At 35.2% G+C, this 23,831-nt stretch overlaps 1 protein-coding gene across 1 annotated transcript in view; it reads right to left on the bottom strand.

Annotated features, from left to right (window-relative positions):
* Mnat1 (MNAT1 component of CDK activating kinase) overlaps positions 1 to 23,831 on the bottom strand; it is a 130,484-nt gene that overhangs the window by 59,067 nt on the left and 47,586 nt on the right. Inside the window, exons 4-6 of the mRNA XM_042682578.1 lie at positions 19,410 to 19,513; positions 15,197 to 15,337; positions 10,562 to 10,687 (exon numbers count right to left, since the gene is read on the bottom strand). Coding sequence (XP_042538512.1) covers positions 10,562 to 10,687; positions 15,197 to 15,337; positions 19,410 to 19,513 — 371 coding nt within the window. The remainder of the gene's footprint in view (positions 1 to 10,561; positions 10,688 to 15,196; positions 15,338 to 19,409; positions 19,514 to 23,831) is intronic.

Here is a 23,831-nt window from a genome sequence, read left to right as displayed (position 1 = left end):
AAAACTGTTTCCTTAACGAGTCTGCATGGTTAAAAAAACAGTATTTGCCAGAGATTTTTAACCAGCTTATCAGGCATATAGCACTTTTGCTCTTTTTCCAATAATTTCCAAGAAAGAACTCTCATGTTTGCACTGTAAGTGAACAATGATAACACCTTATACTTAAGTCTAAGTCTCTGAATGTAATAAATTTAAAAACTGCAAATAAATGTATGAGATCATTAGTCTAGTCAAAAATATTTTTCTATGAAATGCTTCTAGAAAGCTTCTTTATTCCATTACAGAAACTGAATAATTCAAGAGAGCATTATCCTGTTTTGATCTGAATCCTCTATGCCACCCTAAGACCGGGCTTGGTACATACTACAAATATTTATTTGCAGGATGAACAAGGGTTTTTTAATGGCTCCTCCAACTTTCTATCCCACCCTCCTAAAACACTACATAACAAATTTCTTGGTTCTATTTGAGGTTGTCTAAATGAGTAGTTATGAGTACTAGAGAATGACTAATTATTTGTGTCATTTCCACTGTAAAAAGTAAAGAGCCAAGCCAAGCTTTGATTTTACCTTCCTTTTATCCTCAAAGGAAACCACACACATTATGAATCTTAACCAGCCCAGTTGACCTTCCCCAAACCAAACATACACAGAAACAACCACCAACACTCCAACAGTTTAGAAAACTATCCTGTATTTAGAACTTGACACTAAAATGGAGAACAGAATACCTGAGGCACTGATTCCCTTTCTAATGTCATATAATTTCTTCTCTTATCCATCATGTAGACATGGAATAGGATTTTTTTGTGAGGGGGTGCCAATCCTGGGACTTGAATTCAGGGCCTGGATGATGTCCCTAAACTTTTTTGGCTCAAAGCTAGCACTCTACCATTTAAGCCACACCTCCACTTTTGGCTGGAGATAAACAATCTCATAAACTTTCCTGCCCAGGTTAGCTCCAAACCTTGGCTCCTTAGATCTCAGCTTCCTATATTCATTGAACACCGTGTGTGTGTGTGTGTGTGTGTGTGTGTGTGTGTGTGTGTGTGTGTGTGTGTGTGTGTGTGTGTGTGTGTGTGTGTGTGTGTGTGTGTGTGTGTGTGTGTGTGTGTGTGTGTGTGTGTGTGTGTGTGTGTTCGTGTTCAAGGTAAAGATGTTCAGCCTATTTTCTAGGAAAAGACGCTGAATCTCTGCAAGGCTGAGGGATCTCTTCATCTTTTAAACATTTAGTTAATGTTAGGTACTACAAAAGTGTAACAAAAAAATGTACCAACAGAATTGACCCTAATTTTAAGCATTTATCAGCATGTATTGGAATTTATACATATTCATCACAAATAATAAAGTACTTATTTACTTTTTAAAAATTATTGTGTAAATTTTTTAAATGTTATTACAGATGATTAAAATACCAATTTATTTGAAGAAAATACTTATATTCAACTTTTCCATAACATACTTAGATGGATGCTAATTTTATCCATTCTAATATATGCTTCATCCTCTCTACGAAGCTGTCTTTTCTTCATAACAAGCAAAAATAATTTCTTCTCCAAATACCACATAAATGTATGGCTTTTCTATGAATCACTGTAAATTGTATACACAAGTATATAATTGTATAACTATATACTATATACAATATAGTTATATTGTATAATACAATATAGAATACAATATACAATATAGTTATATTGTATATAATATATACGGTATGCAATATAATTATATTGTATATTGTATAACTATATACAATATATGCTATATACAATATAGTTATATAATTATATACTTGTATAATTCTGATATAACTCGGAAACAGCTCAATTTGTATATATACTCATATAATTGCAGGGCATGAACCAGAAAAGCAGGTTTCAACTAATAATATTTCCTAGCAACGTAAAAATAAACTACTTTCTAGAAAGCTGACAAGCTAATCAATTATTTAGGATAAATTTAACCATACTTTAAGAGAACACACTACAAGATTGACAGATGTGCTTTATGCTTATGACAGGAATTACAAAAAATGCAAAAAGAATAGCAATCTTTTGTAAATTTTTCATCTAGGAACTTATATATGTGATCATTGAGCATAAATGATAACCCCACAAACACACAGAGTACATAGATTAGATTACATCATTTGCTTTAGTCTTAAATTTAAGGGGGTAAATAACTTTATTCTATACTCTTCCTTTCAAAATAGATAATGTTAGGAGACATACAGTTAGTAAAAGAGTATGCTAGCTAACCAAAAAAAAAAAAAAAAGCAATTAGTAATAAGAGTTTTTTGAAGACTTTTTGAAAAAGATCTGGACAAAATATTCTACCAGTTGCTAGGACAGGTGCTACTGTCAATCAGCTACATTTGCTCAAGCAAATTCTAAAAATTACTAATTAATCCCTACACTGAAGCCCATGCCTGCCTGCCTGTTATTTTGCCATAATCACCACTGCAGAAAAATAGTATCAATCATAAGTCACCAAAAAAGAAAAAGAATCACCAAATATAGCTTTAAGTAAAACACAACTTCAGGTAAGCTTTGCATCTACTTATTTAGTATTATCATTTTCTGGTATTCTTTTTTTTCCCTGGTATTCTTTAAACTCAAAACATTGACTGTAACCATGGGTCTCTTCTTGATAGGCTATTTCAGAGTTATCTCTATTTACCACACACACTGACCACAGAATTCAGGAGAAACACGACTTGTGGAGGCATTCACTTCACATCTGATCTTTCATTAGAACTGACTGCCCAACATACTTGTACTCAATACCGTCTAACCAAGTCAAATACTATGATAGTCTACCTTCACTAAGATACTTTCAGAATTTACCAAATATGACCAATAAAAAACACTTCCAACTTTGGGCAATTACCATTTTCAAAAATGATTATGAAGATCTTTAACAATACTGACACAAGGTGCCAAAAAACTACTTTAAATCTGTTTGAAAACAAACATATAATATGAAAATGTATTTGAAGGTTCCTTATATGATCTTGCCCATCCTTTAAATATTTTAGCAGTGATTCTTAAATCTCAAACAACACTATATTGTAGCATGTCTTTAAAGTTGCTTTCATTCCATTGTACATTCCTGTGACCTCCACCATGACCTCGACAAAAGCAGTTGTGCACTTTACTGTGGTGCAAATCCTCACAGACAAGTTGAACCTGTTCTTTTTGGCACTGAGCCCTTGTGCTGAACACACAGCTGAGATTTATTATAAAAGGGGAACTAAGGGACATTATTTCACAACATTTATCCTTCACATATAGTCAAGTATAATCTTTTACAACCTTTGAGAGCTCTTAAATAAATAGATCTTCTCTTAATTATACAAGGAGTTTCTTATTTATACCAATCATATGGCATATTAAGATTCATTTTACACTCAAAAATAGCTAGCACACAGAGTATATGTACTAGAATCATAAAAATTAGCTCGTTAATACGTATTCAGAAACAATAGTTCTTTTAACCCTCAGACCTCAGGATAATTACTCACCTTGCTATCTTTAACAAGGTCAAAGCAATTAAATCATTAATAAAAAAAAATCTATCTTTAAGGATTTGTAGTTTAAGAAAACACTTTTTAAAAATTCTTCCTAAGACCCCTAAAAGAGCTTTTAAAAACATCTCAGAAACTATATTTATGCAGTTTAGTGTTTTCCTTTTTATTTCAAAGTTCAATATTAAACCAGGATTTCCCATGGCATTTAAGAAACACTTTCTGCTCTCAGAATTTTGAGCTAGACTTTGGAAGTTGCCTGCTGCCAAACTACTTTCTCAGCTCAAACTACTGGATACCCCGGGGGGAAAGAGGAATTTCATGAGTTCTAAGAAGTGTCTCTAATAACAGGAATTACCACACCATTTAAATTAGTTCTTCAGGATGTGCTAATTGATCTGGCATCAAGACTTGCCTTGTTGAAAACAAAGAAACTAATATAATCTCAGAAGTATTCTAACCTGAAAGTCAAGTTCAAACTAACTTACCAGCTAAGTGCTTAATACTAAAGACAGTAAAATACATTTGATCAAAGAGATTTCCTTGCTGTAAATCCTTCTTTTGTGTGTATGAATATCATGTGTGTGAATATCAGTGTACAATTTTTTAAATGCCTGCTGACCTTTTCCCAAAGAATTTAGTAACTATTGAGTTATTTTTATGGTGAAAAAAAATTGACACATTTTTTGAATTATGAGATTAGAAAATAAGTAGAATGGGCATATTCTTAGCACCACTTAAATAAGAAATTTCTTTGATTAAAGAATAACATTTTTAAGTCGGAGGCCAGTGGCTCACGCCTCTAGTCCTAGCTACTCAGGAGGCTGAGTTCTGAGGATGGCAGTTCAAAGCCAGCCCAGGCAGGAAAGTCCATGAAACTTTCGTCTCCAATAATCCAACAGAAAACCGGAAGTGGTGCTGGGGCTCAAGCGGCAGAGCACTAGCCTTGAGCTGAAGAGCTGAGGGACAGCGCCCAGGCCCAGAGTTTAAGCCCAATGACCAACAAAAAGAAAAGGAAAGGGAAAGGGAAGAAACAAGAAGAAAAAAAAACAAAACAAAACAAAAAGAGAGAAGAGAAGAGAAGAGAAGGGAGGGGAGGGGGGAGGGGAGGGGAGGGGGGAAGGGAGGGGAGGGGGGAGGGGAGGGGGGGGAGGGGAGGGGAGGGGGGAGGGAGGGGAGGGGAGGGGAGGGGAGGGGAGGGGAGGGGAGGGGAGGGGAGAGGAGAGGAGAGGAGAGGAAAGAAGGAAATTTATTCACCAGTTATGCTCTTAATATTGATCGATACTACATGAAGCTACATTACAAGTGAGCCAGGGACTCACACTTGTAATCCTAGCTACTCAGTAGGCTGAGATCTGAGGATTATCACAGTGGAAGCCAGTGGGCAGGAAAGTCCATGAGACTCAGCTCCAATAAACTACTCAGAAAAAGCCAGAAGTGTGTTGTGGCTCAAGTGCTACAGCACTAACAGGGACAGTGCCTAGGCTCCAAGTTCAAGCCCCAGGATTAGGGGGAAAAGTGATAACCGTAAAACACGTATCAAATGTGATAAATTCACCTCAAAACCTGATCTTACAAGATGTTCTCCTACAATGTCAACACTGGTGGCATTATTTAAATGCCTAAGGCCTCTAATACGTGTGAGCTTAGGGACAGCATCCAGGCCCTAAATTCAAGCCCCACAACCAACAACAACAATAACAAATCATAGGTTTGCTGAATGCATTGCTCATGCCCGTAACACTAGCTATTCAAGATATAGAATCGGAGCGTCACTGTTGCAGGCGGGACTAACCAAGACAAAAAGTTAATGCGACTCCGTATCTCAATGGATAAAAGCTGGGTATACCTGTCACCCAATCTACTCAGCAGTGGATAAGAGGATTATGGTCCAAGCCAGTCTGGGCATAAATGTAAGAACTGTTTGAAAAATAATTAAAGCAAAAATGCTGCATCAAGTGGTAGAGCAGCTGCCTTGGCTACACAAGGCTCTGAAGATCAAAGCCCAATACTGCTCCCTGAAAAAAAAAAAAAAAAAGGTTTTAAAATCAACTTTTTGAACTTCAAAAAGTTAAATCCTGTTGGTGCCCTGCAACTTGTATATACACTTCTCTAATTCAGGGAGGGGAAGGGGAAAAAAAACGAAATACTTAAATAAGGATACAGGATGACCCATTGCAACAATGAGTGTACAAAACACTGTTGAAAACAAACTTTACAACTCGGAGGTAGGGGGGGAATAGTTGTTGTGGAGGTGGGAGGGAAGGGATGGTAGGAGGAAAAACAAAGGAGGAGGCAGCAATGCTCAATAGGACATGTACTCATTACCTTGTTCATATAACTGTAATCTCTCTGTGCAGTATTTTTACAATAAAAAATGTACAAAAAATAAATAGTTTAGGACAACACCAAAAAAACACAGTTAAATCCCAACTCTACATTGAGCAAAAGTTTTTAATGCATGAATTCTGCTTGTGAACTTATTTAAAATTATCAAATTAGAGAGTCAAGTTCTTACAAATTGCACCAATGATTACTATACCACTAGCTACATTATCATCAACAGCATCATCAGGAGGAATACTCTGTACCACCTCCACCATCTCTATCATGATTTAACACTACAACTAGATAAAAATCACTACCAGTGATCATAAATGAAAGCCTTTTAAATATCTGACAAACCTGGGCTGGGATGTAGCTCAGTGGCAAAGCACTTGCCTAGCAAGTGCAACATCCTGGGTTCGACCCCCAGTACCAAAAAAGAAAAGACAAAAAAAAGTACAGTTTAAAAAAAAAAAACCCCAAACAAAAAATCTGACAAACCCAAAATTACATCCTACAGAAACAAATCTCATACTGACAACAGATAAAACACATTGATTATCTTAAGTGTAGTCTTCATCCCTAATTACAATGCAGGAGTGAAAACAAAATTTATTTTCTCTTTCTGGCTGCAAGTCCAGCCTTAGACAAAATTTAAAATTTCTGAAATTTCAGCCTTTATTCATTTTGTCTTTTGCATTCTTATCTAGAATCTACTGCCTTATATGTATCTAAGCATTACTGTGTCCACACTATAATACTACTAAGATCCTAACAGGAAATACTACATGCAAGCCTACTATGAATCCTAATGTGTTCCCTTAAGACTTAAGGGTCACAAGCCTATATCTACTACAACCAAAACTTCCTGATTTCAGTAAGGTGTCAAGAGGAAAGGAATTGAATTGTATGACTTTACTTATTAGCAAACCATCTGGTTTTTGTTATATTATTATTACTATTTTCAAAAAGACATTTGTAAACATTTTTTCCTAAGTAAAATACAATGAAATTGCCTTTAAAGACACAAAGAATCATTCGCTTATTTTATACCTTACTCAAAGTCTGTATATTTCTATAGAGATTATGTCCATAGAGATCATGTGGATTTAATATTTTCAGCTTTATGCTTTCCTACAAACAAGTAAAAAAGAAAAATAGATGCTGAAATAGTACTGACATTTTCACAACAATTTAATTTTGAGTAGCATCAAAAATTCCATAATGAAGGCTAGAGAAAGCATAAAAAACTCTGGGTTGAGTGTATATAAATAATGAAATTCAAAAATCTCAAAAGTAATAGCATATTAAATTTAATCTCCAATCCTACTAATCACTGGATGTTTTGGTCCTCTCTTCAAGGCTTATAGCTAAACAGTCACAATCTACCAAGATTGGCCAAAGGACCATAGTGGTCTCTAGGTATGTCTCTCAGTCTCTAAATGCATTCACTAAAGCACACACTGTAGTAGGTAGCTAAGGATACATCTAGTGACACAGTACTTGTGTAGTATGATTGAAGCCCTAGATTTAATCCCAATCTCCACCAAAAAAAAAAAAAAAAAGACAGAAAGACATAGATAAAATTAGGTATCTCTCTTATAGAGATACATACAAACCACAGTATTTGTCATACAGAAGGACATAGGAGCCAGGTGACAGTGGCTCACACCTGTAATCCAAGCTACTCAGGAGGCTGAGATCTAAGGATCCTGGTTTCAAAGCTAGAGTAGGCAAGAAAATCTCAAGAAGCTGAGATCTAGGGATCCTGGTTCAAAGCCAGCCTAGGCAGGAAAGTCCATGAGACTATTATTTCACATTAACCACCAAAAGCTGGAAGTAGAGGTGTGGCTCAAGTGATAAAAGTAACAGCCTTGAGCAGAAAAAAGCTAAGCAAGAACTAAATTCAAGCCCCAGTACACGCAGAGAGGGGGCGGGGAAGAGGGGGAGGTATAAATTCTCTGCTTCTTGAGACTTTCTAGGATAAATGAATCTTACCAAAGATACATTAAGTCGTTGCACCAACATCATTCACCATGGTAACACAAAGTATACTTAGACAACTTCTTTAACTAAGGCATTTTAATTAAGAAAGCATTAGATTGCTTTGTAACTATGAATTCTTCTAAGCTTCTTTGTATTCTTATTTTCTGCTCCCAGTAATTACAATGGAAGGGTAAACTAGTGTTTGTTTTTGCATGTATTCAACAAATAATGTCTGCCTAATCAAATTCCCATAAAATATGAAACGCCAAAAAAAAAAACAAATTTACTCAATGTTACTATGATTTGTAAAGTGTAATTATCCTTTAAGTCATCCTTTAATAATTTAAAAAATAATTAATGCTTTTTAACAGACTATAATCATTTCTAATTAGCCTATTTACAACTTACACCAAATGATTCTCCATTTTTCTGTAGAGGATTTAAAATTCTGGCAGATTCCAGATTCATCCAGATTTTAGATATATCTTACGTTTGGAGTTAGTCATCTAATTTCTTCCTTTTACTTCTTTATTGTTAATTATGTCTTTATGGAAGAACTAATAGGTTAAATCTGGGAAACAGTTTATCTTCATAACTGACAGCATCTAAGATTATTCAAAAGCTCTTTTCTGAACACCTCATTACATTACTTCATCTTCACACATACCATATTGCAATGAATATTCCAAGTATGAATAAGGCAAGGTTATTCTGCCCAAGTCCTATAGACAGAGGCCAGAATTTGAACTTGCCCAGTCTCACACTAAAACCCTAATCACTGCCAGTGTTATCTTCTATAAAGAGGCAGTTTAAAACAACAACACCAGGGTTGCTCAAGGCATCAGAATAAAAGGTGTCTGCAACTATTCTTTTACATCCCCTAACTTCTCTTTGTATAAGTCAGTGTAAGTCAGTACTGGGAAAAGGGAGACAGCTTGCTTAGAGTTGGCCTTTCCTAGAACTATTAAGAGCAAAAGAAGTAGGCATCACCATTTACCATTTCAATAAGAGGCTTTGTACCAGAAATAAGTAATTACATTTATAGATCTAATTTCTAAAACTAAACCAGTATTTTATAGTGCTATATCAATAGCAATAATCTTATTCAAAAAAGTAAGTATATAAAATGGCTTTTTAAGAGTTACTACCAAAGATAAAACATTTGGTTAAAGGTATAAAATTACTTCTTGTGTAAAATTCATTTCCATTGTCTCCTACATTGTATATTGAACTCAAGAGACACTCTGAAGGCTAGGCTTAGTAATTCAAACCTACAGTCCCAGAACTCAGCAGACCAAGGCAGTACACTGTGGTACACTGGAAAAATAAATTAAGAATCTAAGTATATGTACTCTTACTGACTTCCACTGCACATAGTGAACACAGAAGGAAAAAGGACAGGTTGAGCTAACAACATTCATAGTCCATATTCACATGCAAACATATTTGATGCAATAAAATGATCTTTCTTGATGCCTTCTTAATGTAATTAGTGATCTATTAAAAAGGTAGGTCCACAGGTAGTTGACAATACCTCGCTATATTGACCTAAAATGTATACTAAAAAGTCCATTCCTACTATTAACATTCATTTTTATTTTATTATCTTTAAGTAATTGTATAATGGAGTTGCCTAACAAAGCAGTTTATGAATACAATATATCTTGACCAATGTCATTCCATCACCCCTTTCCACATTCTCACTTAACCCTCTCCTACCCATCCCTTCCCTCAATCTTAATTTAAAGCAGACTATAACTCAGTAAGATGAAGGAAATTTGAAATGAAAATCATTTGCCTACATTTATTATGTCATCCAATATAAATTCAAGTTTATGATATTTCAAATATATTATCAAATATTATTTGAATGGCATGTGGTAGCCTGTAATCCCATCACTTAGTCTGAGGCCAACCTGAGCTACATAGTAAGACCCTGGTCTCAAAAAAAAAAAGAAATGTATGTATGTATATGTGTGTGTGTATATATACATGTATGATTTGAAAGAAATTGTTAATTATCTTATAAAAACTAAAACCCCAGAAGTGAAAAGTTCCCTATATAATCTGTGTTTAAATTACATGAACAATTTGCTGTTTCACCAAAATAGCATGTAAGAAATTGGTAATTCTCAAACATGCAAAGTATTTCCATGTGTTTAACAAGAAAACTATCCAAAATAAGTAATGTTTCTTGGGGCTTGGAAGGTAGCTCAGTGGTAGAGCGCTTGCCTTGCATGCATGAGGCCCTGGGATTGATTCCTCAGCACCACATAAGCAGAAAAACTGGAAGTGGCGCTGTGGCTCAAATGGTAGAGTGCTAGCCTTGAGTTCAAGCCCCACAACCAAAAAAAAAAAAATTCTTATTATCTTATTTGGGTTCCATCTGTTTTTCTCTCCCTTTTCTCTTCTTTTATTTTTGGTCCTGCTTACCTTTGTTTCCACCTACTTTGTTGCCCACCTACTGCATATAGCAGTACTTTTAAAAGAACAGGGCAGCCAGACACTGATTCCAATTTACCCTCAACAAAACTGTGTTGTCTACTTTGAAAATTATTACTTTTCACTTTCCTGCATATAACTATATTTTTAGACATCTAACTAAGAACTGACACTGGTCTTAAATATATACTTCTTTCAGTTCAGTGTAAAAATCAATGGAATCATAGAGTGTAATCCTCATAAAGTATCTTTTCAAATAAGTTATCAGAATAAAGCTTACCATTTTGATACCAGTGGAAAATGTCACAGGTTTCATAGTTTTAGGTTTTTCAAGTTGCATTTCCAGTTGGGTAGATCTGTCTTTATGTTGAGCCAAAAGCAGAGCAACAGGGAGATCAGAACTCTCCTGTAAGGAAAGTTCAAGATGAAACTTAAAAAGGAAAAAATGAGAAGTAACAAGTCTCTTAAAGTATGCTTATGTATTGTCAAAGTTCATAGAACTCATAAATGTTATAGACCACAACAGACAATTTGCCCCACGAAAGTTAGAATGTGTTTGTGACTTTAAGTATCACTATCCCACAATGCTGTGAAATTTGGGAAATTATGTAACCACTTAATCACAATAAAGAATTTGGAAAAAAAAAGTATGCCTTTTCTATAATTATTTGATATCAAACTAAATACTTTATGTAAAGTTTTTAACAAAAAAAATTAACATTCCGTAATAAGGGTGTTGAAACTCATAAATCAAACTAACCTGCAAACAGTATATTAAAGACTATATCACAGGGTCCCATTTCATTTAGTCACCAACACGATTAAAAAAAAAAAAAAGCTAATCGCAAAAAGAGTAGTACAAAGACAAAAGTACTATAACTTAGATCAGATGTTTATCTAAGACACATGTTCTCTTTACTAGTGAGTTCAGACCATTTTGAAATTCTTTCCTGTTAGATTTCACCTGGGGTTGTGGGAAATGATCTTTGTTCTGTTTTGCACAAAGGAACTATTGTAAATACAACCAATCATATATTTATTTTCTCCTTTATTTATGTTTAAAAATTAAATCAAGCCGGTGCCAGTGGCTCATGCCTATAATCCTAGCTACTCAGGAGACTGATATCTGAGGATCGTGGTTCAAAGCCAGCCTGGACAGGAAAGTCTGTGAGACTCTTATCTCCAATTAACTACCAGAAAATCAGAAGTGGCTCTATGGCTCAAGTGGTAGGGCACTTGTCTTGAGCTGAAGAGCTTAGAGCCAAAGCCCAGGCCCAGAGTTCAAGCCCCATGACTGACAAGAAAGAAACAAATGAACAAACAAAAAATAAATGTAAAAGGAATAATAAACTAATAATAATAGCTAATAAACTAATAAAAATAATGGCTAATAAACTAAATCACTGGCTCCCAATAAATTCTGGTGCTAATTCACAACTGACAATTTTTCTAAAAAGCAAAAGTTCTTTATATATAAAGCAAAATAATGTATTCACTTTGAAAAAGTTGCTAATAAGCAAGACTGGCTTGCTTTAATCCTCATTTCAAATTCACATTAAAAGGAACTGAATGTTAAAAATGTCTTGATAAATAGTAACATTTCATAAAAAACAAATTCCTACGTATCTAAAACTAATTTAAATACTGTTACAAATTTACTTTAAATCTACTTATACTTTAGAACTCAAAATTTTAGAGCCCGAAAGGCTTTGAAAATGTTAAGCTAGAATAAAACATGAACTTTAACCAAAAAAAAAAATCTACTGAGCACGGTAAATTGTGAAACCTATATGCTGTGGGAAACACAGAACATGCAAATTCAGTCTTTCAAGTTATTTCAGTCTTCTTAGCATTATATTTCACCTTGAAAGGTTCTATACCCTATAATAATTGCCTAAAGGCACACTGTTTAATATTTAAAGAAATTTTAATAAGACTGCCTGTAATACTCATTAAAAGCTTTATAATGACCCTTTTAAAAGATTATTTTAACTGACTTTAAGCAAGCCATCTGGCAAACAATATTTCTAATAAAAATCAGCTACTGCGTTTGACAACAATATTAACTCATACAAAATTTAAGACATAAACTGAAGAGAATTTTCAAACAGGAATATAAAAAGATTTAATAAGACAGGACCTGATTAAAAATCTTTTTCCAAACTGTTAAAAAAAACTGAATTTACAGTAAGAATTAAATAAATGGATTTTTAAGCCAATGTTATGGCAAATGCTAAGCCATAAACATTAAGACCATAACATTAAAATCCTGTCACATACAGTATAATCTAATGTCAATGCTTTTTAAAAGGTTTCAGAGTGACTTTTGACACAAGGACCAATCTCAAAAACAGGACGCAACAAGTAGTACTTGTATAAATTAGTTCCAGGGAATAATCCAAGGATTTAAGCATCTAGGCATATTTACAAATGCCAATGTTATTGTCCTATTTTTTGTAATAATCTAACAAGTGAACATATATAGAAAAAGAAACATACTATTTCTCTGAGTAAATAATAGTTCAAGAAGATAAAAGAAATTTAATGAGTCAATTAGTTAATAAGAACTAAAAATGTTAAAATATATAACAAAATTACTAAAAATGAAAAATGAATATAACTAAATTTTTAAAATAAATTTTAAAATGAAAACCAGAAAGGCAAACTGCAGTGGTATTCTAAACCAATCTGTTGTAATTAATTGTACTAATGAGTACAGTAAATTACTAAGACTTTATATAACCACCATGTTACATGATCTAAATAGTGAGGAAAGTATGTGCGGTAATGACTTGCAGGTGAAGAAAACAGGAAGTGGGGGGAGGGAGACTCACAAAAACCAATATTAACTCCAGATTATACACAGTGTAGGATGCTGGCAGTTTCACCTCTTGCTTCATGCCTCACTGAATTAGAAGGCGCTTCATGCCAATAGCAGCTCAGTGAAGCAGCAAAGCTTAGTACTTTTTAGGACTAAAAATTATGCCAGAATAATTGCCATGCAAAGTAGCTAACCTTAAAAAAAAACAACTGATATTTGATGAAACAAAAATAGTATACTTTCACCTAATATGTGTATTTAGGATTAATTCAGTTAGCCATACAGAGAAGCATTATGCCCAATAAGTATTTTTTGTTTGTAGAACTGAGGATATAAAAATTGTATCATCAATAGTTAGCAATCCATCCTTTAATAACTTTAATTTCTCACCAAACACCAAACCTATTCAAATATATAGAATACAATATGCATTAATTCAACTGCTAAAGCCAAGTCCACCAACTATTCACTATTATTATTCTATTTTTATACACTTGCCTCATTGTTAGAAATGAATCACCCTCCACTCATAGAAAGTAGACAGGGTTTATGATAAACATGCTATGTGTAAGCCTCAGTAATCACCTTTTCCTTGTTTTTCCTTTACTTTCTCACCTCTCTCATTTAAGTAACCTCCATTTGTTATTCCTGATTAACTGGCTTAAATGCTTTGGGGGCAAAGCAAATGAGAAAATTACATACACATTTACCCCATCGTAGAATAACAGAGTACCAATTAAGACAAAGGAACTAAGAACTAAAACTAAAGAAATGTCTGTCGGAAATGAATTTATATGTACAGAAATGAAAAGGCAGGACACAAAGACTCTTGGACAAAAAGTTTTCTAGTCTGTGATGTCTTCAATATCAATCACATGGGGTTGTATCAAATAATATGGTATAAATCTATGAAAACTTCACTAATAGTAGTATTTAGTTATTATTATTGCTATTATCTAACAAAACTAAGGAACTAGTTGCTAGAAAACACTAAACTAAAACATTTTTCATACAAAATATAAAATACAGTTCTAACACTGGGTACAAAGTCACTATAAACTTCATCACAGAACCAATAACTGAAAAATGAGGTAGTTATTAGAAAATTAATCAAGAGAAAAATACTCTGAAAACAATACATTTTAGTCAGTAAACTTATAAACATAGACAATCTATTAAAAGTATCCTGGCTAGATCAGTGATTTGTCTTTCTCATATGAAAATAAAGTAACAAAAAGAAAGGAGAGAGGGATGGAAAGAGAAACAGAGAAAGGGAAGGAGGGAGAGGGGAAAAGAGGAGGAGGAAGAGATGGGAAAAGAAAGGAAGGAGAAGGGAGGAAGAGGCGATGAGAAAGAGAGGAAGGGAGGGAGGAAGCGAAAAGAAAGAAGAGGGAAGAGAAAGAAGAGAAAGAAGAGAGTGAAAAAGAGGAAGGGAAAGGGACAGGGGGGAGACAGAAGAGAGAGTAGGAGGGAAGGAGGGAGAGAGAATACACAAGAACTTTCTTTGAAGTCTATAAATAGTGCCATGTCTACAAAACAACCATATCTTAGAAAAAAAAATCACTTCAAATCCTTCACAGCAGCTAGCAAGCTATAAATCAGTACATTTATGAATAAGAAAAATTACAATTAAAGTCATTTTCATAATTTCAATCACTAAGCTCTGAAGTACAGATTGGGTACATGAATTAAATTATGCCAGATTCTGGGAAACATTATTTCTTTTCCAAGTGCATACTATATTGATTAAAAATGACCATAATATTCCTGCCAAGTGGTAGGATATATATCCCTTCAGACTAAAACTGAGTGGGCTGTTACTAAGAAATATAGTGGAAATACTACTCTGTAACCTGTCCAAATAGCCCACAGACCACTTGGATTCCTGACCCACAGAATGGTAAACATAAAAGGTTATTATTTGCTCACTTAGTTGTGGAGGATATGGCTTCTTATTCAAAAAGACATTTTAGTATCAATAAATAACTAATAGTAAACAAGAGCATTAACAGTTTGGGAATGCTATTTAAAGGCCATTGACTAGCATGATAGGAAGGAAAACATTTCTTCATCATAATTAGCATGAATACGTACCAGTTCATCTAAAAAGGCCTGTTTATTCTTCCTTTTGAGAATCTGCTGCAGTTGTTCCTCTTTCTGTATGAACAGTCTTCTTTGTTCATTTTCCTGTCGTTCTACCTCTAAAGCTTCTTCCAATTCTTCTTGTTCCCGAGTCTACAACAAAAATTTATATATGGCATGGAATAAATTTAGCAATCAGCAGAAATCCATACCAAACTCTACTTACTGGAAGTATAATAAAACACCCTAATCACTTTTTTTAATAATATAGCACTTTTGCATAGAAGGAAGCAAGTTATTTTATTTCATGTAAGCATGTTAGTATTAAAAGGAATGATACGTACACCTAAACAAATATCTAAACAAAGTACACAAAGTTCAGAAGCAGAACTATAATAACTGCACTTAACAAGTAGAGTTTTGAATACATGAATTATTTATATATTTGTTATATTTATAACAAAACTGAACCCAGAGCTTCATGCTTACAAAGCAAGCAATCTACCATTCAAGTCATGCTAACAATACTTAAAATTATAATTAGTACAGTTAAATTAATTCATTAGAGGATTCTTTCATTTCACACGCCTCAATAAACTAAGTTCCCAACTGCACTCATATACTGTAGTAAAATATGCAAAACTAAGCATCTGCTCTCCTGTATTTCTTACTTTACCAGGAGGAGTAAACCAGTAGAAGTAAAGCAGCATGAACTCAGTCATCTTTGACTACTCCCTCTCTCCATTCCCTTTTTTAATTCAGCTGCTAGAGTTTTATAACCATCTCCCAATATTTTGCAAAACTTTCCACCACTATTACCAAAGTCACTATTGGAACTAAGACTCCCAATTGTCTAGAAGAATTGGTAGGAATAAATCTAAAAGTTATATACATATGTAGTTTGTGTGTGTGCATGTACTTGCAATTAAGTATTGCAAATGTTAACAAGGTATAGTCAGGTACATAGTAAAGACAAAATTAATAGGTGATAAACTTTTCTAGAGAATACACATCCAATCCAAAACAGGTTTATTTAGTGTTTTAAGTGGGATTCTGTCCCCTAAAATATGTTAAACGCCTAACAAATGTGATCTTATTTGGGAAATAGGACCTTATTGATGTAATCAAGTTAAAGTAAGTCTATACTTTAAACAGACACCAAGTCAAGACAGAGGCAGAGATTAGAGGGATGCATCTGAAAACATTGCTAGCTACCACAGAAGCTAAAAGCAGCAAAGAAGGGTCCTCCTCTAGAGCCTTTAGAGAGAGCATGGCCCTGCTGAAATCTTGAATTCAGACTTCTAAGTTATGTAATGCTGAGAAGATAAAATTCCTGCTGATATAAGTCACCTAGTTTGAGCTTTTTACAGAAGCCCTGTAAAATAATATATAAAGACTGAGTTAAAGACTTCAAACAGGGAGGCTGGGTCTGAGGATCACAGTTCAAAGCCAGCCTAGCCAAGAAAGTCTTCTCTCCAATTTACCACCAAAAACCAGAAACAGAGCTTTTCACAGTGACCTAGGCCCTTTCTACTTCTCCAATAAAAACTCTCTGTGTCTATTTCTCTCTCTCCCTTTCTCTTTCTCTCTCTCATACATACAAGCTTTCACAATATAGAATTACAACTCTCAGAACTCTCCATGAATATCTTTGTGTCCTTTCCTCCATTCATTTCACCTGAAATATCTCCATGCTGCCTTTCTAACCCATTCCCAAATTCTTAAATTAAATAACTTCTACTAATTCTTCGAGACTATTCTGACCAGGCATCAGTGGCTCATGGCTAAGGTCTGAAGACCGTGGTTTGAAACAAGCCTAGGCAGGAAAGTCTCTTATCTCCAATTAATTACCAAGAAGCTGGAAATAGGACTATAGCTCAAAGGGTAGAGTACTAGCCTTAAGTGGAAAAAAAAAAAAACCTAGGGAGTTCAAGCCTCAGTTACCAGCACAAAAAAAGACTCCATTCTACTCATACATCCTCTTTCTTGGAACACTTTTTCATTCTTTCAGAATAAATTGATTATACTTCTATACTCTCATTAAAAGGCACATCAGTCTTTCCATGTCCTCACAACACACTGTGAAATTACCCGGACGTAGCTGCTCTTCATCTTCATGTACTATATGCTTACCAGATATACAAAAAGTATGTACTAAAATGATTTTTTTCTCTAAATTGCTGGGATTTTTACACAGCAATCTCTGCTATGCATGAAAACCAAAAACATAAAATAAAAACTAACCTAATCTTAACTGATACTCTTTTTTAAGATTTAAGTATTTTTGTTTGGTTTTTCCACACTCATACCGAAGTCAGATGTCAACTCCATGAAACAAGTAAGCCTTTCTCAGTAGACAACTCCATACTAATATTCTCTGTCAATTCATTTTATATACTAAATCAAGCAAGAGATCACCTTTTTTTCCATCTTTTACACATCATTAATATTTCTGGAACAATAAGATTTCATAGAGATAATAAAAGGCAAGTGGCTATCTTAGGTTTTGTTTTGTTTTTTTTTTTTCCGGTTGTGGGGCCTGAACTCTGGGCCTGGCCGCTGTCCCTCAGCTCTTCAGCTCAAGGCTAGTGCTCTACCACTTGAGCCACAGCGCCACTTCCAGCTTTTTTTCTTTTTGCTTATATGGTGCTGAGGAATCGAACCCAGGGCCTCAGGCTTGCAAGGCAAGCGCTCTACCACTGAGCCACCTTCCCAGCCCTATCTTAGGTTATTTTTTAAAAAATCAACATGTAAGGTAGCTTTTGCTTTATAGACTGCTTCAGGGCTCACTCTAAGCAATGTTATAATTAAACCAACATCTTAAAATATGTGGCCTTAAGGCTATATGCTTTGTCAACAAGCATATAGAATCACTAACAAGTACAATACTCTGCACAGAAAGATCAATAAATGTAGCATGTATGAAATAAAGTATCGCTTTATTCAATCACCTATCATTCTATCATTCTCAAGCATTATAAATTCCTACTTTAAAATAATACCACTAGTCTAGAATTAAATTACTTTCATCACAATTCTCAATATGATTCCCTGGCTTACAACTATGGATGGAAAGAACACTCAGTTGAAAAGAAAAACCCACTATTATTGTATTAAATAGGGCTAATGCAGTAATTTGCAAAGGCATACCATTTTGAAGCATCTTTCAAAGTACCGAGAGAAGGCTAGTAGGCAAAGAGACTAATTCTTATTGCATACTAATATTCTCAGGAATGACATATCTTTTTTAAGAAAGTAAGGTTACGTATGAATAGGAGTGCTAATTCCTTGAGAGCTTTATGACTGACAGGCAAGATATGACTAAAGAAACTTCTTCCAAACACAAAATGAAAATGCAAGGTATATGATCCAAATATCCTGGTATCTGTTTAGTGATGATTATAACATTCTGATAAGGAACCTCAAAAGTAGTTTCCTGCTGGGCGCCGGTGGTTCACGCCTATAATCCTAGTTACTCAGGAGGCTGAGATCTGAGGATCACGGTTCAAAGCCAGCCCGGGCAGGAAAGTCCATGAGACTCTTATCTCCAATAAACCACCAGAAAAACGGAAGTGGCACTGTAGCTCAAATGGTAGAGTGCTAGTCTTGAGCTGAAGAGCTGAGGGACAGTGCTTAGGCAGAGTTCAAGCCCCATGACCCATAAAAAAAAAAAAAAATAGTTTCCTCTACGTTTCCCCCAAAATTAGAGACCCAAGTTATTTTTTTAAAAAAATTCAGAGCTGATTTTTATTTTGTTTTGTTTTTTGTCAGCCATGGGACCTACTACTAGTCAAATGCAAACTTAACAAAAAATTATACAGACAAAACCAACAGTAACAAAGGCAGGCACACCTAGCTTTGAGCAAAAAAGCTCAGGAAAGCACACAGGCTTGGAGTTCAAGCCTCAGGACCAGCACAATAACAACAACAAAAATTAGCTGTAACATACAACTACCTTAAGGACAGCACAGTCTAATATAATTCTGTCAAAGTTGTTTTTGTTATAATAATGTATTCAATCCTCACCTGCATGCCTATACAATACCTATTAGTATCTCTGGCCTAAATTTCAGCTAAAAACTTTGTTAATACAGCTGGTTTTAAGGAAAGAGAGCTTTTTAAAGGATCATGTAGAAGCAATTATCATAATGCAAAGGAGAAAATACTTAACAACCAACCAGTTTTAACTTATATAATGCAAAGGAGAAAATATTTAATAACCAACCAGTTTTAACTTATTTTTCTGAATGACATCTTTGTTTTCCTTTTGGTATATCTCCATTTTCTTTTTTGTGTTTTCCAAATCCACATTGTTGGTCAAGTTGAAAACTGCAGAAAGGAAATAATGTCATGAAATAGTTTTAACAGAAATCGTGAGTAGATAATAAAAATCAAATATTACAAATACTATTTTGTGTGCGTGCACTTGTGTGTGTGTGTGTGTGTGTGTGTGTTTGTGTGTGTGTGTGTGTGTGTGTGTGTGTGTGCACACCAGTTTTGGGACTTGAACTCTGGTCTGGGTGCTATCCCTGAGCTTTTTTTCTCAAGCTAGCACTCTACCAATGAGCCACAGCTCCACTTTCAGCTTGTTGGTAGTTAATTGGAGTTAAGAGTTTCATGGACTTTCTTGCCCAGGCTGGCTCTGAACCATGATTCTCAGATCTCAGCTTCTTTAGAAGCCAGATTACAAATGTGGGCCACCAACACTCAGCCCATAGTGACATCATACTCATTGTATTCCTCCCCTTTTTTTGCAATACTAGAATTTAGACTCAGGGCCTTGAGTTTCCTAGGCAAGCACTCTACCCACCTGAGCCATTCCCCCAGCCCTCACTCTTTTTTTTTTTTTTTATTGTGAAAATACTGTACAGAGGGGTTACAACTACATGGGTAAGGTAATAAGTACATTTCTTATCAAGCATTGTAGCCTCCTCCTTGTTTCCCTTTCCCATCCCATCACTCTTTCTAGCTCTATTTACATCCTTTCTATTCTCTATTTTAGACACTAAATCTCATTATGGTAACTGTATTTTTTCCTGAGCCAACTATAAGGACACACTGTCAGACAATTTCACTTAGTATCTAAATGTCAAGATCAGTCCAGAAAACCTAGCTATCTACTTGCCATAATCACATTATATCTGATTTTTCTAGTCCCCACTGTTTTGAAACATATAGATTGCTGAATGTTTTTAAGTTAAAAAAAAAAGTCTAAGAGCTCATACATCAGTCAGATCAAAACTGAAAAGTTTGTAATCCAGAAATAGTAATCCAAAGAATTTTAAAAATAATATACTTGTATAACTTGTATCAAACAGTTAACATGTTTTATTCACATTCCAATTGTCTCCAACATGACTACATTCAAGCTTGAATTACTTCCCATGTAATCTAATCTAAAAGAGCATGAATAAGAAACAGTTGAGATTTAAGCTGGAAAAAGGATAAAGTGTTACCAAAACTACATAACACTGACACAATTTCTTCAGATAGGACACTGACACATACCTGTTCAGATACTAATACATTTTCAGTAAAATTCTCGTTGTAGTTGTAGCTGAATTGTATTTATATATAAAAATTACAAGATTCTTATAATACTCCAAGTCAAAACATACAAATCTGCTTTGGCATCTATAAGCTCACAGTAAAATACTGTCTTCAACAGGAGGAGGACACAGAATAAGTGGGAAATGGAACAGCATACAACAAAGGGGACCATCAGCTGCACTGGACATAGAAGAAAAAGAACTAAGCAACCCAAAGACAGAGATGGGAAGGGAGGAGTAAGAGGGAAAGAGGGAACAGCCTACATTAAGCAAAAGGAAAGAAATGTAAGTATCACCCGATGTGGAAAAAATAATTTGTATTGTCAAAGCTCATAGAACTCACAAACTGTCTAGACCTTGATAATGACAAAGTGCCTTGTCAAGGTTAAAACGTGTTTGTGAATTTAACTAAGTATCACTATTCCACAATACTGTGAAATATGTGAAATTTATGTAATCACCTAATCTCAATTTTTAAAAAAAGTGAGAGAAGGGATGGGTTAAGAGCAATGAGTGACAATGTTGCCAGACACCTTGTATTCATATACTGTTTTATAGAATGGAAACTTCTTTGTACAACTACTTCAAGATGATAATTTTTAAAAACCTGAAAAAGTCTTCACTACCTCATTTTATAATAGAATCCATATCAAGACTCTTATATAATTCAATTCAGACTTCCTTCACCTTCCCCCATAATCTCTGTCCATCATCAGCCCTTCTACCATTCTCTGATTAATGGTCATTGCCTCCAACTTCTTGTACTACCAACAAGATGAATGCTTTACCCTTTGTGTTCCTATAGATTCTTCATATCTCATTCCTTCTTCAAATTAACAGCCACCTTAAACAGTTCCTATACTTTTGGATTATATATTCCAACACCTACAGGAGTTGGAAAGTCATACTAGAGGATCAACACAGTTATCTGTTTTGTTAAGTATGACCATCAAAAGACCAATCTTTAAGACAGGTATGAAGATGAACACCTATAATTCCAGCATTCAGGAAGCTGAAGCAGAAAGATCTTGAGTCCAAGGCCAACCTAGGCTTAACATAGCAAAGGGGGATGAGGATAGGAAGGAAGAAGGAAAAAAGGGGAGATAAAAGAATTTTATTTTGGGGCTGGGCAGGTGGTTCAGTGGTAGAGCACTTGCCTTGCATGCCTAAGGCCCTGGGTTCGATTCCTCAGCACCACATAAGCAAAAAGAAAAAAGCTGGAAGTGGCACTGTGGCTCAAGTGGTAGAGTGCTAGCCTTGAGCTGAAGAGCTGAGGGACAGTGCCCAGGCCCAGAGTTCAGCCCCCATGACCAGATCCAAAAAAAAAAAAATTATTTTTATCTCTTTAAAGGTCAACTTATACTAGGATATAAATTTATTATAATCATTGTTAAAAATCCAGGCATACTTAGGTATGTAGATATTATTACTCAATTCTATTAAATACAAGTTAAAAACTCAAATGGATTTGAGGGGGGAAAAAAACAGGAGAGAAACAATGTCTATTAACTATATCTCCAGCATTTTTTGATCAATAACAACTTTTAAACTCTGGGACTCTTGCTTGCTTAGCTGGCACTCTCCCATTTGATCTATGTCTCCAGCCCAGCATTTTGCTGGTTATTTTATTTTTTGGGTCCGGTCAGGGGCCTGAACTCTGGGCCTGGGCGCTGTCCCTCAGCTCTTCAGCTTAAGGTTAGCACTCTACCACTTGAGCCACAGTGTCACTTCCAGCTTTTTTCTTTTTGCTTATGTGGTGCTGAGGAATCAAACCCAGGGCTTCATGCATGCAAGGCAAGCGCTCTACCACTGAGCCATCTTCCCAGCCCATTGCTGGTTATTTTAGAGATAGAATTTCTCAGACTTTTCTGCCTGAGGATCCTTCAGCTGCAATCCCTACCCTCAGCTTCCTCAGTAGCTATGATTATTGGTATAAGTCACCTTCAACTGGGTATGTTTTTGCTTTTTAAACACAAAGTAAAAAGAAAATAGTTAAGTGGTAAGCAGGAAATCTAACTTAGTTTAATAGGATGCAATGTTAGGCATTCTGTATTAATCATACTCCAGTTCGGACATGGTTAAAGAAGGCTGCAAACAGCACCCTCCATTAACTAAGACAGTGATTCTACCTTTGTCAATCATTCACAACTTGTCTCTTCATTTACTAGGCCATGAGCCACCCATCTCCATCACCCCAACATTTATCAGGATCACCTTTCTTCTCACTTATTTGTTTGAAGGACTTCTCCATTTTTTGCTTGAAGAATGGACTCTATAGCACACAGGCACTACATCTAATTACCTCATTGAATCATCCTAACATTATAAAATAGGCCTATCATTCACACTTTACAGATAAAGCTTCAATATATCTAAATAATTTTCCAGCATATACAACTAGTAAATGTTAGGACCATGATTTTAATATATGCAAATTCCAAAGACTGACAACATTTATCTATAGTACTAGCTATGTTGTTTCTCTAAATGCTGAGGGGCATTGCTAGACCAGTTCAGCATTCCTCTGGGTCTGTGCAGGCTCTACAACTCTGTATCTCTAACCAGATTTTTCTCTCCATCCATGGGGACTACCTTAATACCAACCTCAACCTGCAACAATTGTTAAAAGCTAAACCTGACCCATTCTTCTATGCTGAGCCTAATCACCAGCTCTTCCTTTCTTACTTGGCTGCAACAATCTCTCCATCCTAGAAGGCCAACATTAGCTATTATCAGTTTGTTAGCTCTGGTTCACTTTTTTTTTTTTTTTTTTTGGGGGGGGGTCCAGTCGTGGGGCCTGAACTCTGGGCCTGGGTGCTGTCCCTCAGCTCTTCAGCTCAAGGATAGCGCTCTACCACTTGAGCCACAGCGCCACTTCTGGCTTTTTTCTTTTTGCTTATGTGGTGCTGAGGAATCGAACCCAGGGCCTCAGGCATGCAAGGCAAGCACTCTACCACTGAGCCACCTTCCCAGCCCCAGCTCTGGTTCACTTTCTACCCTGTATAATTTTTTTTAATGTGTATATCTTGTTTGACCTATAAGAATGCTCCTGCTTACTACTGATTTAACTTTTCATTAATAGAAAAAAAAATTTGCCA

Source organism: Dipodomys spectabilis, unplaced genomic scaffold (genome assembly GCF_019054845.1).
Source record: "Dipodomys spectabilis isolate Male_0828 unplaced genomic scaffold, ASM1905484v1 ptg000073l, whole genome shotgun sequence".
NCBI lineage: Eukaryota > Metazoa > Chordata > Mammalia > Rodentia > Heteromyidae > Dipodomys > Dipodomys spectabilis.
This window is presented reverse-complemented; position numbering and strand designations above follow the sequence as displayed.